The 12,377-nt window shown below is 41.3% G+C and overlaps 1 protein-coding gene across 1 annotated transcript in view; it reads left to right on the top strand.

Annotated features, from left to right (window-relative positions):
- LRP2 (LDL receptor related protein 2) overlaps positions 1 to 12,377 on the top strand; it is a 201,086-nt gene that overhangs the window by 154,857 nt on the left and 33,852 nt on the right. The window contains exons 53-60 of the mRNA XM_059394122.1: positions 993 to 1,216; positions 3,810 to 3,987; positions 6,390 to 6,586; positions 7,287 to 7,532; positions 8,224 to 8,346; positions 9,350 to 9,469; positions 10,783 to 10,899; positions 11,606 to 11,722. Coding sequence (XP_059250105.1) covers positions 993 to 1,216; positions 3,810 to 3,987; positions 6,390 to 6,586; positions 7,287 to 7,532; positions 8,224 to 8,346; positions 9,350 to 9,469; positions 10,783 to 10,899; positions 11,606 to 11,722 — 1,322 coding nt within the window. The remainder of the gene's footprint in view (positions 1 to 992; positions 1,217 to 3,809; positions 3,988 to 6,389; positions 6,587 to 7,286; positions 7,533 to 8,223; positions 8,347 to 9,349; positions 9,470 to 10,782; positions 10,900 to 11,605; positions 11,723 to 12,377) is intronic.

Raw genomic sequence — 12,377 nt, 5'->3', positions numbered from 1 at the left:
TAATCTCTCCTCTATTGCAGACAGCTTAGTCCTCAACTCATCTTAATTTCCTTGTCCTCCTTTTAAACTGTTCATTTCTAAAATTGAGATCTAATTGTCCTGTAACATTGGCCATGAAGTTTTCCTATGGCTTCTATAAGTTCACATAAATTGTCATTTTTGGACAGCCTTTTTAATTTTTTATGGCTAGCATCAAATTTATTAGCTGCTAGCTCTCCCCACTTCCTTTTTGGATTTTAGGGTCTAGTCTAAAATTGTAAAATATTAAAATACCAGTATTTTGACATAGACTCATAGAATGAGTGAGATATTGGAATTGGAAGGACTGGAAATCTGGCCATGGATGCTCTGTGATACCTTGAAATCAGAAAACCTCCTCTGGAATTTTAATTGTCTGGAAAAGTATTCAGAAATAGAGCCTAGGGCATGATTAATAATAAATGTGCTGCCACAGTAAGCAGAGTGAAGCCTGCAGGCCTGTACTCTATCTGAGTTGGCATATTCCTCGCATGTGACACCAAGAATCTTGGTATTTCCTAAGAACAGCTTCTCCTCAGAAATGTTCATGAAAAGGCAAAATTCCAGCTTTGTATTGCCCTCCTCTAATTTCTTCCAGTGACTTAGGAAACGAAAATGGTGTCCCAGGGATGTTGAATGGAGAACATTAATCGGAGCGGTTATAAGCCTCTAAGAGCTGAACCAGCTGTATGTCCAGCAAAGCAGCTGTGGTTAGGAATTAAGAGATGGTTGAACAACTGTGGCTATTACAATTCTTTGAGCATGGCTTTTTCAATTTTTGCATGTTTCGTTTAGTCCAAAATATGTTTTAAGCTTAGCTTTTGTTTTAATTAGAGTCTAGGAGTTTGGGGGAGGATCTGGGCTGTAGGTACCCTGAGAAGGTAGAATTTTATTAATTGATTTGTCAGTGCATCTGTCATTAATGTCATTGGAAGAAAGATTAGCTTGACTGAGTGACTCTTCTTCTGCCCCAGGTACTCTGATTTGGAGGGCCGCCATCGGCACACGGTATATGACGGAACGCTGTCTCACCCCTTTGCTATCACCATTTTTGAAGATACTATTTATTGGACCGACTGGAATACAAGGACAGTTGAAAAGGGAAACAAATATGATGGATCAGATAGGGTTGTGCTGGTGAACACAACACACAAACCATTTGACATCCGCGTATATCATCCATACAGGCAGCCAATTGGTGAGTGTGTGGAAGTTTGGCCCAGTTGCTTTAGCTTCTCCGCATGCCATTCTTATTTAAGGGTAAACATGATGATTTACAAAGAGAATGTTGTTAATGTGGTAATGTTTATTACAAAACATATGGGAAAACCTGCTTACAACTTTTTTTCCCCCTTAACACCTGGTTTACTCTTAAAGATCAATCTGGGTTTTCATTTTTGATAAGAATTAACAGTTGTTGTGTTGCTGTATTTTCTGAGCTGAAGTGACTGAAGTATTTTAAAGTGCGCCAAACCAGTCAGAATGGCTAAAATAAAACCTGTAGAAACAATAAGTGTTGACGAGGTTGTGGAGAAAGGGGAACCCTCTTACACTGTTGGTGGGAATGCAAACTGGTACAGCCATGTTGAAAACAGGATGGAGGTTCCTCAGAAACTTAAAAATAGAACTATGACCCAGAAATTGCTTTACTAGGTATTTATCCAAAGGATACAAACAGTGATTCAAAGTGGCACCTGAACCCCAATGTTAATAGAAGCAATAGCCGAACTACAGAAAAAGTCTAGGTGTTCATTGACAGATAAATGGATAAAGATGTATATATACACAATGGAATGTTACTCAGCCATCAAAAAGAAAGAAACTTTGCCATTTGCAAAGATGTAGATAGAACCACAGGGTATTATGCTAAACAAAATAAATCAGAGACAAATATCATGTGATTTCACTCGTATGTGGAATTTAAGATACAGATGAACAAAGGGGAAGGGTTAGAAAAATAAAATAAGATGAAATCAGAGAAAGACACAAACCATAAGAGATGCTGAATGCTAGGAAACACACTGAGGGTTGCTGAAGCGGGGGGGGGGGGGTGGGTAATCAAAGCATGGTACTGGAGTAAGAATAGACTTAAGATTGGAGAAAATAGAGTCCAGAATTCGATCCACACATACATGTCAAGTGACTTTTGACAAGCTTGCATTGTGCATCTTCCCTGTCCATGACTTCTGACTGCTCCTGGCAACCACTGGTCTGAGGCCTATCGCTACGAATGAGATCTGCCTGTTTTAGATCTGCTTGTAAATGGACTCAAAGCACAAGGATTTCATAACTGGCAAGTCAAGGGCATAGTTTGATTTGGGAAGTGTTCAAATAACTCGATTAGGCATTAATCGATCCCTTGGCTCCTCCATCTTCTAGTTGACTTCACTCACAGTGTATATTCTTAAGTGGTGGCAAATACGGCCAACAGACGCTCCTGTACTATGTTCTTTCTTTTTTAAGATTTTATTGATTAATTTGTGAGAGAGAGAGTGCACAGAGGGAGAGTGAGAGGGAGAAGTACACTCCCTGTTGAGCAGGGAGCAAGATGGGGGCCTCCATCCCAGCACCCTGGGATCATGGCCTGAGCCAAAGGCAGACACTTAACAACTGAGCCACCCAGGTGCCCTGAAATAAAATCTTAAAAAAAAAAAAACTATCGTGATATTCCACTCCTAAATATTTAAGATAACATCCTTGAAAAATAAGGGCATTTCCTATGTAACCACAATAAATTATAACAAGAGATAAACAGTCATTCCCTAATACCCAGATTAATCCATTAAAATGATTGATTTAAAAGAAATGTTTAAAAGAAAGTGAGAATAATTATAGAACACAATTTAGTAAATTTCTATTTGAATATTAAATTTTGTGTGTTAAACATATGCTTGTCATCTGGAAGGTAATAATGTTAAGAGCAACACAGTGTCTCATTATATTTTTTTTCTTGTGAACTTATATTCCTCATCATGTAGTTAAAGCCATTTCATGATTTATAGATAATCTAGCAAAAGTTCAGAATTTACTCCAGAATGGATTTTTTTGGCCTCCTTTGTTGTGTTTTGTTTAAAATGGGGTAAGCTTGAAAGTAAGGAAAAATGAGAATTGGCAAAATAAAAGATACTCAGGGTCTCCCCCTACCCCGGAAGTTAATATTCTTTATATTATTTTAGTGAAAATTCGAATTAGGAGCACGTGGCTGGTTCAGTTGGTAAAGCATGTGATTCTTGATCTGGGATCATGAGTTTGAGCCCCACGTTGGGTATAGAGTTTACTTAATTAAAATATATATATACATGCATACATGTGTATCTATCTATATCCATTTAAAAAGAAGTTCAAATTAATTTCCATCTACAAGTGGTGACCCAGTAAATTAGTAAAGATGCCACACAGTTTACCTGTCCATCTCATTCTTGGCCATACTTCTGTTGCCCATATTCTTAGAATGAGAGAATATAGCATCTGCTAGAAATTAAAACTGTTAGGTCTAGCCACATGAATGTAAGCTAAGTTTCCCATCCACTCTCCAAAGATGTTGAGAAACACATCTTTTCTAGCCCAGAACACCAGCGGGTATGTCTCACTTCTGGTTGCACATAGATCCGTTTTCTCAAAGCACAGCATTGCTTACACTTCTGCCATCTGTCCCATTTATGAATTTTGCGAAAAAGCGTGAAACTTTGGTATGATTTTTCTTACTGAGCGATAACTAGTTTAATGAGGTGGGCAATCAATTCATGTGTGTTGGATATTCTAAGTGAACTAACATATTTTCCTTCTACTAGTGAGCAATCCCTGTGGTACCAACAATGGTGGCTGTTCTCATCTCTGCCTCATCAGAGCAGGAGGAAATGGATTCACCTGTGAGTGTCCAGATGACTTCCAAACCCTTCGTTTGGGTACCCTCTATGTCTGCGTGCCCAGGTGCTCCAGCACCCAGTTCCGGTGTGCCAACAGTGAAAAGTAAGGCTTGCTCTTCCCTCTGCCCACTGCCTCTCCATCCCCTTGGATGGACACACACAGAACTTTGAGGGTCCAGGGGATGGGAGTTTCCTAATGAATTAAGATTTGGGGGCGCCTGGGTGGCTCAGTGGTTAAGCCGCTGCCTTCAGCTCAGGTCATGATCTCAGGGTCCCGGGATCGAGTCCCGCATCGGGCTCTCTGCTCGGCAGGGGGCCTGCTTCCCTTCCTCTCTCTCTGTGATCTCTTCCCTTCCTCTCTCCTACTGTGATCTCTCTCTGTCAAATAAATAAATAAAATCTTGAAAAAAAAAAAAAAAGTATCTTTAAAAAAAAAAAAAAAGATTTGGGATAGTTAATGTGGCTCATTTGGAATGCGCCAACACACTCAAGTCTCCAATCTCAGATAATTTCTTTCATGGATAGAAGCAGTTTGTTAAGCAAAATGTATGCAAGTATTTCTTTGTAGAGAAGGAGCTAGAAACTACGTGGTTTTTTTTTTTTAAATTTCTAATAAATTGTCTTAGGTGTCAGGATCAAGATTGTATATGTGTACACTTAAAAGTGGACCTTAAGAGTGGTAGAATTTCCAGTAAAGGGTCAGTATCCAAAATATCCAAACTTATAAAACTCAACACCCAAGAAACAAATAATCCAGTTAAGCAATGGGGAGAAGACATGAACAGACATTTTTTTCCCAAAGGATACATCCAAATGGCCAGTAGACATATGAGAAGATGCCCAATACCACACATCGTCAGGGAAATTGAAACCAAAACATAATGAGATACCACTTCATACCTGTCAGAATGGCTAAGATTAACAATACAAGAAATAACAGGTGTTGACGAGGATGTGGAGGAAGGGGAGCCCTCCTACACCATTGGTTGCAATACGAGCTGGTGCAGCCACTCTGGAAAACAGGATGGAGGCGCCTCACAAAGTTAAGAGCTACCCTATGACCCAGCGATCACACTGCTAGGTGTTTACCAAAAAGATAAAAAAAGACTGATTTGAAGGAACACATGCACCGTGAAGTTAAAGCAGCCTCATCAAGAATAGCTAAATTATAGACTGAGGAATGGATAAAGAAAGATGTGGTATACATATGAGAGAGTATTACTCAGCCATCAAAAAAGAATCAAATGTTGTCATTTGCAGTGATGTGGATGGAGCTAGACTGTATTATGCTAAGCAAAATAAATTGGTCAGAGCAAGACAAATACCATATGATCTCACTCATATATGGAATTTAAGAAACAAAACAGGTGAACGTAGGGGAAGGGGGAAAAAAGGGAAGCAAAGCCTTTAAGAAACAAAACGGAGGATCATAGAGGAAGGAAGGGCAAAAGCAAGATGAAGTCAGAGAGGGAGACAGACCATAAGAGACTCTTAATCATAGGAAACAAATGGAAGGTTGCCTGGAGGGGAGAGGGTTAGGGGATGGGGTATTTCGGTGATAGACATTAAGGAGGGCACGTGATGTAATGAGCACTGGGTGTTTTATAAGACTGATGAATCACTGAACTCTACCTCTGAAACTAATACACTGTATGTTAATTAACTGTATTTTTAAAAAGACTTAGCTGAGGGTTTCTAGAGGGGTGGTAGTTGGGGGTGGGCTAAATGAATGATGGGGATTAAGAAGAGGACACTTGAGCTGAGCACTGAGTATTATGTGTAAGTGATGAATCACTAAATGCTACTTCTGAAACTTACAGGTACACTATATGTTAACTAAATAGAATTTAAATAAAAATCTGGAAAAAATAAGTGGTAGAGTTTCTCTGTCTTTCACACTCATACACTGGCCTAGCTTCTTAGTATTATGCCGGAGGATCCAGGATTACACATTTACATCCACTTTTGATTATTTGTATCTGTTACAAAACATGGCCACAGTGGCCATAATCCATTGGTGACTGGGGATACTGAGTCAGAGGGAGGAGACATTAATGCAAACCATTGCATTTAAGATCCAATGGCAGATTGTTTTGATGATTAAATAAAATACCTTAGATTAAGAATCTAGCATTTATTGATCTTGACCCAGGCTTTCAATAAATGTAAATGCCTTCTGCCTTCCCAACCAGTACCCACCAGTCTGTTATGTCACCCCAGCCGACAGTCCCAACCATTTCCTGCTACCAGAACCATAGCCCTACACACATAGTCCACTGTGTTCTGTGGCAGGAATGTAATCATTAGGTCAGAGCATTTTCTCAGCATGAATTTGGGTCTTAACAAACGTGGTCCATCTCCTCTAGTCATGTTTTCTCTGAAAATACACCACAGTAAAGGAGCTCATGCGTGTAATTACCTGGAATTCAGTTTTGATGTCTTCTCTTCAGGTAGCCTCTACCCCCTGTGCTTTGCTAAGAGAAACACTGTGTTTTCTCTGTGCAGGTGTATTCCTATCTGGTGGAAGTGCGACGGGCAGAGAGACTGCTCAGATGGCTCTGACGAGCCGGTGCTTTGCCCGCAGCGCTACTGCCGGCTTGGACAGTTCCAGTGCAAGGACGGCAACTGCACCAGCTCACATTTCCTGTGCAATGCTCACCAAGATTGCCCTGATGGCTCAGACGAGGACCAGATTCTCTGTGGTGTGTTCAGTTACCGTCTTTGGCCCACTTCTGTAGTAGATTGTGAACAATCCTGATTCTGTGGGGATTTTCTGCATGTCCTAACCCCCAGACCAGTCTAGAGTCCTAGGAAAAAAGTCAAGAGCCCATCCTATATTTTTATGAGGTTCTTAAGATAGACTAGGGTCTCCGCAAGGCAGAGTGTTGAGGTAGACGGTGTGTTGTCTTTGGTGGTTTGGTGCCATGTGCTGTGCATGGAATCCTCCTCAAGAGTGAACACTGGGGGCCAAAGGAGGGCTTCCTACTCTCATTTTAAGGATGCTTATGTGATATTTGTTAGTGTTTCCATTTTTTGAAAAGCAAAGGGGGAAAACCCGCAAAACTGAAAACAACACTGTCTGACAATAGCAGCAAACACAAAGTTTGAGAAATACTGTCCATTAGGAGAATAGGGATGGGAGGTGGCCATCAGAATTCAGTAGGCCATCAGTGACACTGTCTTTAACCCCTAATTCTGCATGCAAGAGAAAGATATTTAAGAATTTAGGAGTCAGTAATAGTCAAGTGAATAACTGACGTTGTCGTGGTATTGGCTGATAATAAGTGCATTAGGACAAAAGTACTCTAAAAAAGAAGTTAGGATGAAGCTCTCGAAGATCCCTCCATGTAAATCAGGAACGTCTGTCCATAACGCCTAGCAACCAAATGCCCCTCCCTGCAGAGCATCACCGCTGCCAGTCCAACGAATGGCAGTGTGCCAACAAACGGTGCATCCCCGAAGCCTGGCGGTGTGACTCGGAGAACGACTGCGGGGATAACTCGGACGAAGATGTCTACAACTGTGCCAGTCGGCTCTGCCGGCCGGGCTACTTCAAGTGTGCTAATAATCACTGCATCCCTCAGCACTGGAAGTGTGATGTGGACAATGACTGTGGCGACTACTCGGATGAGCCCATGCCCGAATGCTGTGAGTTCTGCGGGAGGGACATGTGGGAGCACGGATGGGAAAGCAGGAGGACCCGTGTGGATTGCGAGATGACAGGGAAGCCCCTACTTCAGCCCCGTGGCACCCTCCGTCTTGGCTCTCCCTGCTAATTCTGGCACTTGAGGAAAGTATAGCTGTATGGTTGGCAGGTGGAACCAGACCTTGTTCCGAAAGAGGCTCATTCCTCTGTACTCTGGATATCTTAACTCTCCAAAATACGATCACAAGAACTTCCATTAGTGTATGTCTAGCACTTTCTCATTTGAGCCTCAGTGAAACACTGCCCAGTAGGGAATGTACATTTACCAATTTCCATTTTCCAGGTGAGGAAACTGAGGCTCACCTTAAGTAGTTGGTCACGTTTCTGTTGAGTGGTAGAGCTGACACCCAGGTGTTTTTTTGCTTCAAGCCCAGGCCTTCCCCTCCTCCACCACCCCCCTGCCCCGTAGTTAATCCTGTAACACAAATGAAGGATACTTTGACAGGGAGGAAACTTAAGATGCTTTCTGCTCTGGGTAAATAGATCACACCTAAAACAACACACGTGGGCAGAATCAATCCAGTTGGTAACACGGTAATTGCCTCCTCAACACCAGGTCCTTCATATGACAATGCGAAGGTGTCTTTTGGACTGAACATTCAGTTCCAACTTTGCTTTTTCCTGTCTTTTCAGTGAGCCATCACTGTGACAACCATACAGAATTCAGCTGCAGAACGAACTACCGCTGCATCCCACAGTGGGCTGTGTGTAACGGTTTCGATGATTGCAGGGACAACAGCGATGAGCAAGGCTGTGGTAGGAGGGGCTGCAGGGGTGTGGGGGAGGGGCAAGAGCCCGGAAGCGTCAGGTGCGCTCTGGGTGAGGAGAGTGCCTTTCCCATGTCCTTGCTCCTCCAATTACCTCTGAAAAAGCATCATCTATTGATCTTTCTAGTAACACGTTACTTTTTTTTTTTTTTAAGCATTTAGCGGACTTTGGGGGAGTTTAATTTATATCCTCTTAAATGAAATCCCATCCTGAGGAATGTTGGAATTGGGGAAGACATTATTAAGATACTAGGAACTTACATAATTTCTCCTAAATGTGGAATCGTTATTTGCACTTGACAAGTTTAAATTGTCTAATTTTATAGATTTATTGAAACTGATGGAAGGAGGTAGAGAAAAGATTTGATACCTATCTCTAAAAAGAATAATTCAAAATCAGAACATTTCTTATTTGGAGATTTTCATATTCCGAATGTCTCTCTGTCCGTATCTTCTACGAGAAAGCTGTTAAGTCACATTGGCAACATGGAAAGAACTTAGGGACAGAAGGTCAAATGAATTAATAGAATCTGTCAAGATTAGCCATACACTTCAACTGGAAACCTGAATATCTGTGAGTGCATATTAGGTTTAGTTGGCAGAAAGGCAGATAATGGGTTATTTTAACACTGAATTTAATAACACTGAATTTAACCAACTGAAGGCAGTGAGATGGAAATGTTCTGTTAGCATCACTTAATCTTCCTCTCCAGGTCTTTGTTGCAAATTAGAAGCCAGATGTCAATTCATTTTTTGAGCAGTTGCTCCAAAAAAGAATGAATCTAGTTTAAAGCAGTTTAAAGTTGAAGTAGGATAGGTTCAGGTTGGCCAAAAGAGGAATATTGACCGTGAATGCTGTTAGCATTCCTCTCTCTGGAAGCTTTGAGAATATGGGAGCATAATTCTCCAGTTGTCTCACAAGAAAGCCAGTGCTACCTTGGCATTTCTTGACCTCCAGCTTCTGAAGTCTTTGCAATGACTGTGCTTTGTAGAGGAGAGGACGTGCAAACCTTCCGGGGAATTTCGCTGTAATAATCACCACTGTATCCCTCTTCGCTGGAGGTGTGATGGGCACAATGACTGTGGAGATCACTCAGATGAGGAGAATTGTGGTGAGTGTTCATGGTTCTCCTGTCTTTATGTGCTGCCAGAGTTGTGCTTTCTGTTCCTCGCCCATAATTCAGTTCTCTATGCCATTCATCCCAAACGGGTAGGGTGACAATTACCTGATTGCTTGCATTCTCCTGACTAGTACATTTCCACTTTTTCTTTGACTAAAGACAGAAACATCTCCCTTTAAGATGCTTATAATGAAGTTTTGGGAGAAGGGTGTTTACCCAAGTATATGTTTTGTTTGTTTATATCTAACTTTTTTTCTAAAGAGAGTGTGAGGCGACTTGTAATACAGGACAATTACAGTAAGATAAAGAATAGAAACAAAAAAATAAGGACCAAGAGAAGTTCTAGAAGCAAAGGTGCTAACCCAAAGAATTTGCTTCTTAAGTGCTTGCCTCAGAATGGTCTTAGTAGCAGAGGAAAGAGACCTTGTATTTAGGATTGTCCTCCCCTCTCCGCCCACCCCAGAATGTCTGACTATTTTAGGAGGGCTAGTGATTAAATGACAGGTCAGGCTTTAGTTTCTTTCTCCCAATGAAGGTGCTGACTATAAGGAATTGGACAGGGAGGTCAAGGATAAGAAGCCAAAGATTTGGGTCACATCAAACTAGATAGTCCTGAGTAATTGGATATATTACCCTGCTCTAAACATAGGTCACTGATTCATGTATATGTCAATTTCAGATCGATTAATACGGAATACGTTCTTTTTTTTTTTTTTTTTTAAAGTAGGCTCCCAATGTGAGGCTTGAACTCACAAGCCCAAGATCAAGAGTCTCATTCTCTACCAGCTGAACCAGCTAGGTGCCCTGTAATATGCAATACATGATAACTTTAGTCACGTTTTGGAAGTAAGAAATGATTGCCACTTTCCATAGGCAGTTGAGGAAATATATCAGTTGACTAAAACTCAAGACAAAAGTGTGATCCAGTGGAATTTTAAATTTGAGAAAGTTAATGTTTAATCCTATAGGAGGATTAAGATAATTGTTGTAAGATAATTGTTGCTTTCATGATAATTGTTGCTTTCATAACCTCCTATAGGTTATCTAGACTATCATGAAAGCAACAATTATCTTACAAGTAAATCACCTTTGGAGAAAAGGCTTAATAAAGGCCCTTCTTCACATTCTTAAAATTGAGGTAGAAGGTCTAGTTTTGGAGGACGCGTAGTCTGCCTGCTCAAGGAGATGGCTAGGACTCGGGACACAGGAGTGCCGGCATGCTGAGGATACTCAGGCCCTCACCAGTTTGTCTTCTGTGTATGATTCCTGGTTCCCACTGATGGCTGGGTGGCTTTCCTTTGCAGTCCCTCGGGAGTGCTCGGAGAGTGAATTTCGATGTGCTGATCACAGCTGCATTCCCTCTCGATGGGTCTGTGACCATAACAACGACTGTGGCGACAACTCGGATGAGCAGGACTGTGGTAACTGTCGGGTCTTTCAGAGGCTTACCACGGGGTGTAGTACCAGAGTCGGCATAGTTAACAGAAGAAAGGACTTCAAGTGAGAGTTCGTATGTTTTTTTAAGAGTAAAACAATTTTTTTATACTTTGTGTAATACATAAGCCTTCCCAGAGCACAGTACCTTCCCCTCTGTATTTTCTATGCTTTATTCTTATAGTAGTCTTAACTTGTAATAGGCGAAAAGGGCAAGAAATTGTTGAAAATCTCATTTTACCTTAAATATTTCCTAGGAGCAGACTTGAATCTGCATTGTTCTTATAAACGACAACAACAAAAGCATTCATTTTTCCTACTGTTCCCTGAAAGTGTCTGTGGGGGATATATTTCTGTAGCTCCATGGTGTAGGGGTCAGGGGCATTAGACCAGGAATCATAACCCCCAAGTGACTTTTATAGCTCTTGACTCATTAAGGGTTGGGTCTAGGAATTCAGGTTTCCGAGAAAATGCTAGAGATTATGTAATAGGGGAGAGAGAGGTACTTCCATTTCCATATGTTGAATGTGGTTTTGGTGCACTTATTCCTTTTCTAGACACAGCTGTGCATTTGCCGTGCACTAGTCATAGGGTTTGGATAGGAATGGGATGAAGTCGTTAGTTCGTTAGTCTGTTCCCCAGACCTGTCTGAGAAGAACGAGACCTTTTGGAATGACAGTCTTTTCTCTTCAGAGATGAAGACGTGCCAGCCTGGGTATTTTCAGTGTCAGAGTGGACACTGTGTGCCTGAGCAGTCGACTTGTGATGGAGTGGCTGACTGTCTAGATGCCTCCGATGAAGCTGCTTGTCGTAAGTGTCTGGGCCCCCAGGGCCCTGATCATCTGAAATGCAGCAGATGGCCTTTTAGACCCCACCTCTCTAGCAGCCACCACTTCTTAAATGGCTAGGATGCAGGGATTTTCTCCTTGGCGCTCATTGGCGTTCACTTAGGGGTCTGAGTCATCATACCCAAATAGTCCTAGTAGTCATTCAGATGCATTTCATTGACCATATTTTAAATAGAGAATATAGTAAATATCTGTGCTAACAAAAATACTATCACCTGCAATACAAATTCATTGATTGAAAAAAAAAAAAAAACCCACCTCAGGTGAATGAGAACATTCAAGCAGTGAATAGATGGGTATAAAAAACTTGGATTGGGTATTAGAACATACTGAATTGACAGCATTAACACCTTTCTGAATTTTGTGATGGCATATAAAAAGCTTAAAAATGAAGGTCAGTATGATCATTCACAGTTTAGTCTTTATGAATCACTGAATAAATATGGACTGTTTTTGATGATCTGTGATGGGTATTGTTAAGGATGTAGTTGCCACATCTTAAATCCTGGTTTCAGAGAAACTATATAAATGGATGATGGATAGGGCCAATGCTGACACAGCTGAAGAGGTGCCCTTGCCTATGAAGAGGAAGTCCAGTGCCATCCGCAGAATGACTC

The sequence above is a fragment of the Mustela nigripes genome, chromosome 3 (assembly GCF_022355385.1).
Source record: "Mustela nigripes isolate SB6536 chromosome 3, MUSNIG.SB6536, whole genome shotgun sequence".
In the NCBI taxonomy this organism is placed as follows: Eukaryota; Metazoa; Chordata; class Mammalia; order Carnivora; family Mustelidae; genus Mustela; species Mustela nigripes.
The sequence above is the reverse complement of the archived record's forward strand: the minus strand, read 5'-3'. Positions and strand labels throughout refer to the sequence as shown.